At 39.5% G+C, this 13294-nt stretch overlaps 1 protein-coding gene across 1 annotated transcript; it reads right to left on the bottom strand.

Moving 5' to 3' along the window:
• Positions 1 to 317: 317 nt before the first annotated feature.
• Positions 318 to 6553, bottom strand: znf217 (zinc finger protein 217). The gene is made up of 5 exons (XM_053317512.1): positions 6508 to 6553; positions 2920 to 4299; positions 2613 to 2720; positions 1093 to 2478; positions 318 to 969 (listed from the first exon to the last, which is right to left on the bottom strand). The coding sequence occupies exons 2-5, from the start codon at positions 4238 to 4240 to the stop codon at positions 857 to 859; spliced, it is 2928 nt and encodes a 975-aa protein (XP_053173487.1). The 5' UTR covers positions 4241 to 4299; positions 6508 to 6553; the 3' UTR covers positions 318 to 856.
• Positions 6554 to 13294: the final 6741 nt, after the last annotated feature.

A 13294-nucleotide genomic window follows, 5' to 3' on the forward strand; every position in this document is an offset into this window, starting at 1 on the left:
CAGTGTCTAGAGTACAACATGAGGTAGAACACTTCAACATACAGAAAATGGACTTATTTCCTGTTAGTAAACCACTGGGCCAAAGCCATCAAGTTATTTGACAGAAAATCCCCACCCTTCAGTGCTTTGGAAATGGAAAGAAACATTTTTAAAAAATACAGGATAGTGCTAATTACTGCCTGCACATTAACAGTAAATTAACAGAGCAGCAATTCTTCACACAAATTATGTTTCTTGTGTTTTTACTTTAATACAGTTTTTTTTTTTTTCATTTTTATTTTCTTAAATCTACTGAAAGCTCACTTACCACATATAAATCGTACTGTTATGTCAGACACTTAGAGTATCTGAACAGTAGTGTGGGTCAAATATGGATTAAGCAAAAAAAAAAAAAAAAAGTTCTGAGTGGACACAAAAATATCAGTGCACACCAGTGGAATAATATATTCAAAAGAGAGATGATCTGTGCCTTTTTATTCAAAAAAAAGAAGAAAAAAAATTAAAATGTACACTGAAGACCACTGGAGCCCTGAAATGTGTATGCAACACTTTTTCTATAACTGAAAATAATATTAAATTAAGGAAGTCTTTTTCAACACAAACCATCTCTCTTATTTATTCTGTACATTAAACTAATTTTCCAAGAAGTTCTCCGAAATAAGGTAGCAGCACAGTTCAAATCTAGAGATAGGAAAAAAGATAATATATATATCTATTTATCTAAATGTGACTTGATTCATTTCTATCAAGTGCCAGGGTAAAACTTTTTCAAAAAGATTTTGTGGTAAGGTTTCAAAATAAAAAGAAACGAAGCCCTACTGTATCGCTTTTTCCAAGTTTTTACCTTGATGCCACTTTAGGTAGTTTTATCAGTGTTCCCATAGCGTTGATTAGGGAATGGGCCTGAGGGGTCTCTCCTCTGCAGGTTGGGCAGAGTGGGTAAGTGTTGGTACAGCACAGTTCTGCCCCCTGAGAAAAAAATCCTTTGATGTTAAATGCTAGAATATGTTTATATAAAGCAGCCTAATTTGAATTAAAAGAAATACACTGCTTTAAAATCACCTTCCCTGAACCAGCTAACCTAATACGTACCTGCTCTCGGGTTCGCCAGGCCCGCGTGACTGTGGTTAGATGGGGTGGGGTGATAGAGAGACGCCAGGTCATTGGGTGTGTAGGGGTGCAAAAGGTTCATCATTCCCCAGTCAGAGTCTAAAACCCCTCCCATAGATGTAGTATTCTTCACAGAACCCAAAGCCTCAGACGCCGTGGATGGACATGACCCCTGCGATGTGGTTTTCACACTTCTCCCTGAGATAAGCAGCCGGTTGGATCCATCTCCTGACGGTCCTCTGAAGCCGGGCTTCTCACCAGTGTCGGCTTCTCTGCCCGTCGTTAGAGAGTACTTTAATCTCTTGCTGGAAGGTTCACCAAAATCAATCTGGGGTAGGCTCCCAAATCGGCTTGACAAGCACAGCCTGGCGGCGTCTGCGTGCCAAATGACGCCGCTTCTCGCTGGGAAACTCCTCTCACCAATTCCCACTCTGTCCGGGGGTGCTGGTCTGTCCATTACATACTTGCCACCCGTGTTGGATTTCCTCATGAGCTCCGTATACTTGGAGGATTCATGACTGGCGTGTGAGTCAATGTTCTGTCTATGTCGCTGCGTCTCCTGGGGGTCATGCACAGGTGCATGGATAGGGGACATTTTAGGACCAGGATTTGGGTTAACAGGTGTCTTTTCTTGTGGTTTTGCAGGTTGAGGGGTTGGGGATTTGGTTCGACGTGGGTGGCGTCTGTCAATCATTGGAAGTGGAGGGACATCTTTCCCATCGAGCGCAGGGGGGCAGCCTGTGTAACGCTTTGGTTTCAAACTGCCTCCGAAGCTGTTCTTTTTTGTGCCGTCTGACTTGTCTTTATGATTCAGCTTTTTGTGCATAATCAGGACCTCTGGGTAGATGGTTTTATATGCACAAATCGAACAGGCAATTGGGATTAATGTGTTTCTGGGTTCTGCACTGGCAGGGATGGAGAGAGACACTTTTAAGGACAGATTTAATGGGGCCTCAGAGTTCTCGTCTTTTATCTCCTCCCGTTCCATCTTCAGGTTAACAGGTACGGGGCACTTTATGAGCACATCGTCAGTCGGAGAGTAAGCAGGCTTAACAATTAATTTCTCGTACTCAGCATTCATCTGGATGAGTGGTTTGCCGAGTTTGCTACCCCTGTCATCAAATCTGTCCTCCGGTGTTCCATTGGTGCATGATCTTACTGCAGGAACCCAGAGTTTGGATCTATTCGGGGCAGGATTTTCTTTGTCGTTTCCATGTTTTCTGTCATTTGGTGAGGGCATTAAAGGCACAGGTCTGCTGGGGATCTCCATGTAAGGTTTGTCCTTGTGACGCCGATCCAGGTGATATTTCAGTGACGTCTTCTGGGCGGCAGCATAGTTGCAATAAGCACACTTGAACGGTTTTTCACCTGAAACATACAGTGAGTGCTACAGTGAGTTTAAAATATAAGCACACTTTAAAATGATCAGTCACAGAATTAGACCTGCAGTACATGATTCATTTCACATTTGTCAGATTTGTAAAGAAATGTGTTGAACGTACCTGTGTGAGTCCTCAGATGAACTGTGAGGTAATAGCTGGATCGAAATGATTTGCCGCAGTAGCTGCATTCTTTTGATCTGACCTTTGATCGATCGAAACCATCTTCACCTTTAAAAAAACAAAAAACAGACACAGACAATACTTAATAAAATAAAAAAGGAGGAGAATATAATTACAAAATACATGTGCAATGACTTCTCTGATCAGCAGAGGGAGTAATTGCCAACAGAGTTCTTTGTATGAAACAATACACCTCTCTAGTGAGGCAGTATGTGTGAAGCATGAGCATTTAAAGGCCAAAATTCACCTGAAACCAGACTTTCTGTCATTGCAGCTTCCTCAAAGCCCTCCTCGGAGCCTTCCTCTGCGTTATCCAGCGAGCCTACTCTCGACAACTTCCCGTCGACAGAAGAAGTCGGGCTTTCTTCGCCACCTTTCTCTCGCTTGTGCACCCTGGAGTGGAGAACTAACTGGTGGTAGGTCCTGAACGTCCTCTGACATTCCTCACAAGTGGTTGGCCTTTCTTTGTCCTTATTTTTTTGCATTAGCGACCTCCGCTGTGGCTCTGGGTTGTCTGCCACAGTCTGCTGCTGAGACTTGAGCTCTCTCCCAAGACCCTCTTTCATAGCTTTGTCTCCTTGGCCTTCAGTCCAAATATTATTCAACTCCTCCTTATCAGAGCCGCAGTCTTCGTTGTCTGTGCTGGCTTCCTGACCAATATCTTTAATATTATTAGGACCGACTGCTATTTTCCCCTTTGTAGCAAGTTGCCAGGCCTGATATGTGTTGAAAGGATCAAGCTGTGGAATCCATTTTGATGACCTGACAGGCTCCACGCTATTTCCTGTAGACGGCTGAAGATTGAGACTCTGAAGAAATGTCTCTTTGGCAAGAGATTCAGTAGTGCCATCCATGTTCTCTGTCTCTTTATCTTTGCCGGGCTCCACTTCTCGATTATGTACTTTGCTGTGCTCTGCCAAACTGTCGTGGTCAGGGAAGAAAAACCCACAAACCATACACATTTTGTAAGCAGTGACTACAGGCTCTGAAACAGGGTCTTGCTCGACGCCGTTAACTGTGACCGGGGTCTCTTGGTCTTGCTGGGCTTTGCTCTTTGCTCCTGGTTTTACGTGCATCTTCATGTGGTTCTTGAGAAACCACGGCTCTCTAAACCGCCTTCCACACACATTACAGCAGTAAGTAAAGTAGTCCTTGTGCTTTCTCATGTGGGTCTCGAGCTCACTAGCATCTTGTGATATCTGACCACACACAATACAGCTGTGGACCTCCTCTTTTTCAGCAGGGAGGCTACTCGGTTTGGGTCGGGTTCTGTCTCCCGGGATCCTAAATTCTGCTTCGACTCTAAGCACAGCTGGTTCGTAGAAAGTTGTAGGGTGTTCTGTTAATACGTGGGGTCCTAGCTCATCCTGTTGAGTGAAAGTCTGATCACAGAACATACAGGATAATGGTGTACTCCCTCCAGATTGCAGCAGGGCCTTTTCTGGGTAAGTGATGTGAGGTGTCATGCTAGAGCCAGGCCCTGGGATACTTGCACTGTTACTAATCAGACTGTCTTGAGCAAGTCCATCTGGGCTCTCCACAAACGGCAGCAATGAGTGAGTTGGCATTGTCCTCTGAAGGGTGGAGCACCACTGCTGTACACACTATCCAGATTTTTTGGGGGAACCTGAAAAACAATGAAGGAAAATTCTTTAGGCCTTGCTTATTGTCAAAATTAAAGCAGGTAGCTATGACCAAACCCAAGATAAAATTCACCACACAAAGAGAAATGTCTTCCCCTACATTGAAACAGGAAATGTATCTTTTTTGCAATCAACTGCACAGACAACTCATTTCCTTAATGTTAGTGAGGACAGTGGTAGAACATGTAAAACTATCTCCCCTGCTCAAAAACCTGTGTTTTCAATCTTACTTTAGTTTGTATAACTCCACTAAGCTTGTGAGCTATGAACTACAGACTTTTATAATGTTTAAAATCAGTAATATTGACATTTAAACTTTAGATTATATTGTGGATTACTTTGTTTTGAAATTGTGGTTAAATAAGAGTCACTATTAAAATGTCAAAACAATACACTGCATTTGAATACAACAGTATAAAAAATACCACCATTTAATTACTATGTTGATTCCACACCACATCAAAAAAGTAAGGTGTATTTATAGACTTAGTTTGATTGCCAGTAAACAAGATTAAACACAGTCAGACACATGAAGACTCAAAACTATATATTTTTTATGTTAAACTAGTCAAACTTTTTTTTTATATAAAATGGTACGCTCCAGGAGTTTTCCCTTTTGTTTTGAGACAGCGGGGGTTACCTCCACTGCAGTTTTTGTCATAGTAGCACTTTCGGCATTAATGAGAAAAAGGAACTTGCTTATATGTAAAGAATGGAAAGTTTACAAAACTAATTTAAATCACACACCTAGTTTAAAAAAAAGGCTCAAGAGTGGAGTAACTGGACCAGCAAGTTCAAAGCCCTTAAAAGACTAACAATTAAGCTAATCCAGGTGAACATTGAGGACAAAAAAAATAAAGCAAAAACATTACTTAAAGATTATATATTTAAAATCCACCAACATCAAATAAATCAATAACATATCACAACCAGGTAGTTTGAGTTATATGGAGGAACTGCAACTTTATAAGCAAGTCTCCTCAAATAATATAACTTTAAACTTTGAACTTTGATGCTATTTATTGTTTACCTGGCTAGATTTAGTCAGCATGGATTTACTTTTTTCTTAATCCAGGTGAGCACAGTAAACTATCTTTAATGACCTAAAGGGGTTTTATTTTAACTAACACACACATACACACACAGAGAGAGAGAGAAGGAGAGAGAGAGAGAGAGAAACACATGCTTTGTGTGAGCCTCAGCGTTAACATTAGCCACCTTGTTATTCAGAAAGAGAGGAGGAGGAGGAGGAGGAGGAGGGGTGCACAACGTGTCAGTTAACAGATAAAACTTCACCAAAATCGAAAGTCTAAAAATTTAACCCTCTATTACATTTCTATATGTGCTTAATAATAAATGAATCAAGAAATAATAATAAACTTTTATAAAGCTACCGTTTCTTTTTTGTTGTTGTGGCTGATGTTGATGATGATGATTTTAAACCGAAACAAATCCATTAACGTTATTGATGTTGACGTTAACTGTGATTGTGGAAACGCTTCATTCATCATACATCATTTAAAATAAAGCTTAATTTAGCTTAACTACATATAGGCTACTACTTCCGATGACGATATTTGTATTATGGTAACAAAAGAAGAGGTGGAAACCAACATTTAACCACACCGTGTGTCCTTACTTACGCCTCTCTTTCTTCCTTACTTTCTCTCCTACCTTCTCTCTCTCTCTTTTTTTTAGATACTACTTCTTCTTACTTAACGATAAGCTACACCCGTCGCTAAGTTATTATGTGTAAAGTTAAGCCATTGAACTCTCCATGAAAGGGTCACTCACTTCTTCTTCTTCTACTACTTCTTAACGACACGAACGATAGCAAAAAAAAACCCTACTTTTTTCTAAACATTTTTTTTTTGTTTTGTTATCAAGGTTGTCGAATCAAACTGTAGAAACTCACCCAACAATACCTACCCAACTCTCTCTCTCTGTCTTTTTTTGAATTTCCGGATTAATAATGACACTGACACTGCGAGCGAGTTGAGTTGGAGTGAAGTGAAGTTGAAGTGAGCGAGGCTACTACTAATACTACAACTACTACTACTACTTGTTGTGTGTGAGTTGCTTCTTCATTTCAATTATTTTTCGAACACACATACGTATACACACGCGCACGCACGTACGCACGCACAAGCAGATAGAAACACACACACACACAATCGCGTCGCAGCTCTCACCTATTCAATTGTTTGAATGTGAATCATCATATTTGTTCTACTTGGCGAGTCCTCCTCACTGTGCAGCTGTTGAGCTCCGAGGCGCGCTCCCTCCCTCCACCTCTCTCTCTCCCTCCCTCCTCCTCTTTCCTCCCTCCCTCCCTTCTTCTTCCTTCTTCACAACGCTTCTCAAGGGGGAAGATGGAAGCGCGTGCACGACAGTCAACCCCCCCCACCACCCCCAAAACAAAACCACCACACAGAGGGCAAGTCACGTGGTCGCTGCTAGTAACAGAAAAAAGGATCAGTGCATATAATCTGAGTTAACATGTCAATAAATTAAACTTTTTTTTTTTTTTTTTTTAAAGTGATGCATTATTTATATTATGCTATTTATAATAGATATCTCACCCAGAAGTTGATTTACCTAGTGTAATAATTTAAATCATATATTAGCAACATGTGGATTTCTATTGTTAATTGCCAATCTTCCCATGGCTATACAGTTTAGTTGATTTTTTTTTTTTTTTTTTTTTGGCTGTTGAGTTTACTGACCTTGAGCAGGCTTGTTGATAACGCGTCTAAAGCTTCTTTTAATGAGTGTAAAGTGCCACAGAGTGACTTAACGTGCTTTCTTTAAAGCAAACACGGCTACACAACAACACCATTTGATGTGTAATGGTAATACCGCATTGGACCTACCTAAAGAAGTGTTGCCCTTCTTCTTCTTCTTCTTCTTCTTTCACGCTCGCACGTCATGCATCAGCTACCATGTGGAGGTGGGGGAGGGGTGCCTCAAACTTTTTTCACTGTTACATGAGGTTGTTTTTTTTTTGTTTTTTTGCAGAAGCAGGTTGGTTGAGTCATGACAAATTTCAGGTTCTTCCTATTTCACGACATTAAACACGAAACATAAGCAAAGCAGCTTCATTCTCATATCATGTCAACTGTGATAGTGTCAAATGTGAATTTAATAGTTTGAACTTAAAGATAAGGGTGGGGGGAGGGATTAATGTATAGCTTAATTTAAAGATATCTATAATAATAATTTAAAAAATGCTATTGATAATACTAAATTACAACATGGAAAAAAAGATTGTGTGTGAGATAATGATCAACACCTACAGTGAGTAATGTGTGGTGAAAATAAAACCCTTCCTCCACCCTTAACAGCCTTCCTCAAAGAGAGACAGCAGGCAATGGTGGTGGTTAGCTTACAGCTATGCATCATACAATCAATGAGAGATATTCACTAGACTCCAGTGTACACTCATCATTAGTGAGACTCACACTGTCTCCCTTACTGAATGGCAGCAATGTCTGAATCTGAAAGGGTACAAAAAAAAAAAACTTTTATCAGTAACCACTCCCAGTTAGGGAACAGTGAACAAAGACTGCCAGACTCCAGTTGCAAAAAAAACATCTCTCACTTTAGACTGGCTTGTTGCCTTATCCAACTCCCCTCCACCCCCCCCTCCCTCTTTTATGGATTACCATACTGTTTTACCTATATATTAAAAGCTGTTTTGAAGTCATTGCTATCACCAAACAGCTCTGACTAACCCATGATCGGCTATGTGATAAAATAAAAAAAACCCAACAACAAGTAGATCTGCAGGTTTGGCAAGCGGATCTCTTAAAAATGCTTTGCCGCAGCAGTGAATGTGATTATTGTGTACATGCCAGATACCAATAAAGATATCATAAGCCTTACACACATTAGACATTAAGCTAATACAACAGCAAATATCTTACACATACTAAAAGAACAATGTTTATTTAATCTTATCAAAACTCAGAGTATGGGGTTGGGTTGGTATGTTGCTTGAAGCTTGAAAATAGGCCATGTGCTTGTCTCTAAGCGCCCGCAATACAAAAACAACAGATCCTGTTTTGCATTAGTAAGACTCAATCATTTAGAAGAAGTGCTGCTGCCCTAAATTAAAACATTTTATAAACCACCCCCCCCCCTCCTCCTCTCCTCTCCTCTCTCTCTCTCTCCTGCAATACTCACTGATTCACATTTTGGTATTCTTGCCTCATCACGAGATCCTGTTACACAAACAAGTCTAGTATGTTAATCAAAGGCACCACATGTGACACATCGAGGCCTCCCGCTCATTTCCTATTGTTCTGTGACCACAAAGGGTCTGTGAAAGGCTATCAATCTGAAGAGCAGCGGTATGATGCCTCAGGATCATGCAATAGCCCAGAGATGCTGTACCATGAGAAGCCCACTTTCAAGGGGGATGATGTTAGTTTTTGTGTATGTGTGTGTGTGTTTGTGTGTGTGTGTAACGATCTTTTCCTTCCTTTTCTATTGCGGGTTATTTAATTAGCATGCATCCTCTGTATAGTGGCAATGACAGCAACAAGTGGGTAAACATTGTTTGCTTTTTAACTGATTTAATTAACTTTGTCCTGTTGTTTGACTTTATGCTAATGTAATTTCTCTTGCTAAAATCCTCCAAATGCTAAAAAACCCCCCCACACACACATGTATATACTTTAACCACTAAACCCAAAGCAACGACTTTCTAATTAAAGATAAAGCAGGATCTTTGAAAAAAAAAATGCATGAATGAATAATTATGTATTCAGAAGACAGACAACCCTGATAAGAATTGGATCAACGGATGGGGAAAGACTATGGTGGCTTGTTTTTTGTCTTGACGTGTCAGGAGCAGCTGACTGCATTGTTCTCCTCCGGATTCACAGCCTGGCTTCTTTCATAATCCTGGTGTCACTCCTGAAAGACACTGATAATATATAATCTCCTTTTCTCACCCCGTAGTCTGTTTGTAATGTTTATTCAGTGCAACCAGCTGTTGTGTAGTAGTTGATCATCAAAGAAATTTTATCAGTCACCACAACACAAGCATTCCTCAGTGCAACTTTTTCTGACTTGTGCGCATGTTTGAAATATTTTTGCTTCTTTCCTTGAGGAGAAATTGAGAAAAAAAAGAGAGGAAGGGCTTTGTTCTACTGCTATAGTGCACTGCCATCTTCTCTTCATGACCTTTTTTGACTTTTATACCTTTTTTTAAAGACTTTACTTTATTCTGTAATGGCTCTTCAAGACGGTATGTGGACATATAGAAAGAGAAGAGTAACAAAAAAAGCAAAAACATTACTTTATATATATATTTAAAATCCACCAACATCAAATAAATCAATAACATATCACAACCAGGCAATAGTAGTTTGAGTTATATGGAGGAAGTGCAACTTTATAAACAAGTCTCCTCAAATAATATGACTTGGTTTTCTTTATTCTATAATGGCTCTTCAAGACGGTATGTGGACATAGTTACAAACGATAGAAAGAGAAGAGTAACACTTCAGAAACAGGCACATACAACACAACAAAGAAGGAAATGATAAGTAAATGAGTGTACACAGAGATACTCAGGAGAAGACATTATTATTTAGATCAAATTAGTTTGACGTTGGATTAATCCTGTAGTATCTGTCTGTGTTTCTCTCATTATCAAAACTAGGTCAAACATGAATCACGTTGTACTTTTTACTTTGATTTTCTGTCAAATATTAAACTACAGGGGTCTTGGGACATAATTATGTAAATATGTCTTCTTTAAAACAACTACACCTAAATATAGGCGGATTTGCTCTGTCTTTGTGGCTAAGCAAGAAAAGACACTCAGAATCCTGAAGATCCAAATATCCTTGAATCTGAGGTTCATTAAAAGTATTACGGACTGATATCTCCACAGTCGTGCCATAAATAAGATAACTCACTTTTATTGTTTTGTTGTTAACCTTACAAATCAATTCTCGGCTGACATTTACCATTATCATACTGTTTCTGTTGCATGTTTGCATATATTTTAATTACAATTCCCAATTCTCTCTAATATATATCTCATTATATCCTATCTCATTATCATAATGCACTTTGCTCTGCTTCTTCTTACTTGCAACAACAGGAACCAAACAAAGTACAACAATGGAAACAGACACACATTCCTGACATTTGCTTTACAGGATAGGTTTACAGTTTTTCAAGTCTGTCTTGTAACAGTATATATAGTCAGATGACCAAATTAACACTGAAGCATAATTTTAATGCTGTAAACATTCCTGCTGTTCATACTGGCCATTATTAAAGGAGCCCTTTCTTAAATTCATCCAATGAAAGAGTTGGGAGACATTATCCATAATCCTTATTTACACAAGTGTATCTGAAGTTTGTATGAGGCTTCAACAGTCTGAGTTAGTCAGAGCTGGATAGTGGATATCTCCCCTCCAACTGCCAGCCAACAAGGAAACACTTTCTGTGTAAGCACAAAGAGGGAACTTGGCACCAAAAGGACAGTTATTTCAGAAAATACCCACTTGATTTGGCTCTGAACTCTGATGGCTGAAGCCTCATGTCAGTTTAGCTAAATCTGTTTCACTGTACATATAGTATGTGGTAAGACAGACTTGTAATCCTATCATTCAAATCATCAAATGTTTTGTGATAGGGTTTTAAGCTCAAATGGTTTTCTAAACATATGGCCTTCAGTTGAGGTTAAAACACAGGCATCATGCAAATATTATCACATCACTGATTTGAATATCAGGCAAATGTTTGAATATCTCACAATAGGAATGTTTCAAAACTTTTGAATGACATTATAATAGCTTAAGCCATTCATGGGACTTCCAGTATCAAACTAAAGGCGCCTTTTGTTCCTCCTGCAGGATGTAACATTCCCCTGAAAAGACCCACAAAAAACCAACCCTCAAAAAATCACATCTGCATTAGAATGCCTCCCTAACACACAAACACACACGTTGTGCCTGCAGGACCTGCTAATTCACCCTTAGCTAAAGTGAATGAGACTGCACCGTAGAGGCTAGATCACCGCCATTCATTTGTTATCAGATCAGAAATGGCGATTACTGTGTCTTCTCATTGGACTCTGGAATCGTTTCACCCCAATGTTTCCCCAACAGACCTGTTACTAGCGAGCAGCGCTGTGATGCACATTAGTGCTGACAGCAGGCCTCCTGTCAGGCCTCCCTGCCCACTGTTCCCTTGTTCCACCCCCTCTGAGCTCAGTGCATTCACACAGTCACATGCATTGTCCTGGGATGAACTGCAGCAACATGGTCGTCGAGCAGATCTTGTGCAGCGTACAGTCTTTGCATTGTCAAATCCATACCTATAACCACTTCCATTTTAATAAGCCACCCCACTTCATTATAGTCTGAATTGTCTAGCCCTCATGAAATACGATTGTTTTCAATAATATTACAGTAATGCCTTCCCTTTAAAAGCATTTGTGTAATAAAAGCTCCCAATTCTGGCATAGACAAGTAGGGGCATGCAGCTGTTATCTCTGTCTGTACTGAGTCCTGCCAGGAGATCTATAAATGCATAAAAGGCTGCTGAGCTAATTTCTGTAACAGGATGGGGAAGTAAAGACACAAGGAACTGGCATAAGGGTTTTACATAGTTCTTCATTTTAAAGATAGTGTTGATAAATGTTTATCTTGAGATTGTGTGAATGTTTTTTGTTTGCAGGATAGTGTTGCTATTTCAAAATTCCATTACCTTTTGCCTCATTGTGAAAATTAGTATCTGCTACTTTCATCACTACTATAGTTTATGTTTGGTAACTCACATATGCTTGTAATATTGTTGGCAGCCCCCCCTCCCAGTAAGTTACACCCTAATTTAAAGATATGTTGGACTAGGTGTCTTACAATGTTCAAGCAATACATCTCTTTAGCTCTTTCAATGCCACAGCAATTACTTTGATTCACAATTTAAAATCATCACACCTATTACAGAGAGTAATGCGAGAAGAATGTGTCAAAAGCAACAACAAAGGGAGCAGTGTGAGTTATGCCTTCTGGGGGCCACGAGTCCACCAGTCTTCACTTAATGGTTGGTGAATGGTGGGTCTCAGACACTGCTATCTAAAACTTACCCTTTCAAAGCTACCACACTGTGCTATCAATCATAAAAATTACATCAATTAATGGCTGAGAAAGATTTGAGGAACTCCTTTACCTGGAATCTACATTTGCTTAGCACTTGTTTGATCTTTTTATCTCTAAGGTGTGTCTCATGGACTTTAAAAATGTTGTGTTGTCTTGTAGTCTGTCTTAGTTACAAACGATCGAATGCTCTGTGGTCCCTTTTTCATTTTTGAGTCAGCTGTCAGTCACAAATAAATACACAGATGAGTTTGGCCTTGAGCAGTTTGCTTCTACACCCAACATAGCAAGGTGTGATTCATAACACACACACCTTAGCTTACAAGTTTAGTGCATTACTAGTATGCATGAAAATTACATATTCAATTCCTGCCAAACTGGCACCCGGTTATTCTTGATTAAATGTCTTAACACCATGTGATGAACAACAGACGAATGGTGAACATATTTATTGTCTTCATGATAGCTGTATAGTTACAAATACACGCATACATATAGGCAAACGAAAGCATGATATTAATTGTACATATGCCAAACACAAAACACCAAAAGACTTCCATAAAATGACAAGACACACAAAGTGCCGCTATGTGATTAAAAGCTAATCGGATGTGATTTATGACTACTGCAAAAAACGTACCGCAATGACATATTTGCACGACAACACCATTCTGCCACCCTAGATGCATTTGGTATGTCTGAATACTTACAATCAGTTCCCCACAGAATATAACAGAACAGTAAAGATTGTGATTTTCCATATGGGCCCAAAGCATGACTGTTAAACACTTGCTATGTACGAATGTGCTTTAGTCTACATATAGCTTCACATAAAGTTAAAAAAAATCTCTTAAGT

The sequence above is a fragment of the Scomber japonicus genome, chromosome 4 (genome assembly GCF_027409825.1).
Source record: "Scomber japonicus isolate fScoJap1 chromosome 4, fScoJap1.pri, whole genome shotgun sequence".
NCBI classification, from domain to species: domain Eukaryota; kingdom Metazoa; phylum Chordata; class Actinopteri; order Scombriformes; family Scombridae; genus Scomber; species Scomber japonicus.

What these genes read in the sequence shown, in the direction of transcription:
- znf217 (XM_053317512.1), bottom strand. Translation starts at nt 4,240, where the DNA reads ATGCCAACTCACTCATTGCTGCCGTTTGTGGAGAGCCCAGATGGACTT. An exon ending in GACAGAAAGTCTGGTTTCAG is followed by an intron (nt 2,721 to 2,919) that starts GTGAATTTTGGC and finishes GTTTTTTTAAAG; the next exon opens with GTGAAGATGGTTTCGATCGA. An exon ending in TCATCTGAGGACTCACACAG is followed by an intron (nt 2,479 to 2,612) that starts GTACGTTCAACA and finishes TGTATGTTTCAG; the next exon opens with GTGAAAAACCGTTCAAGTGT.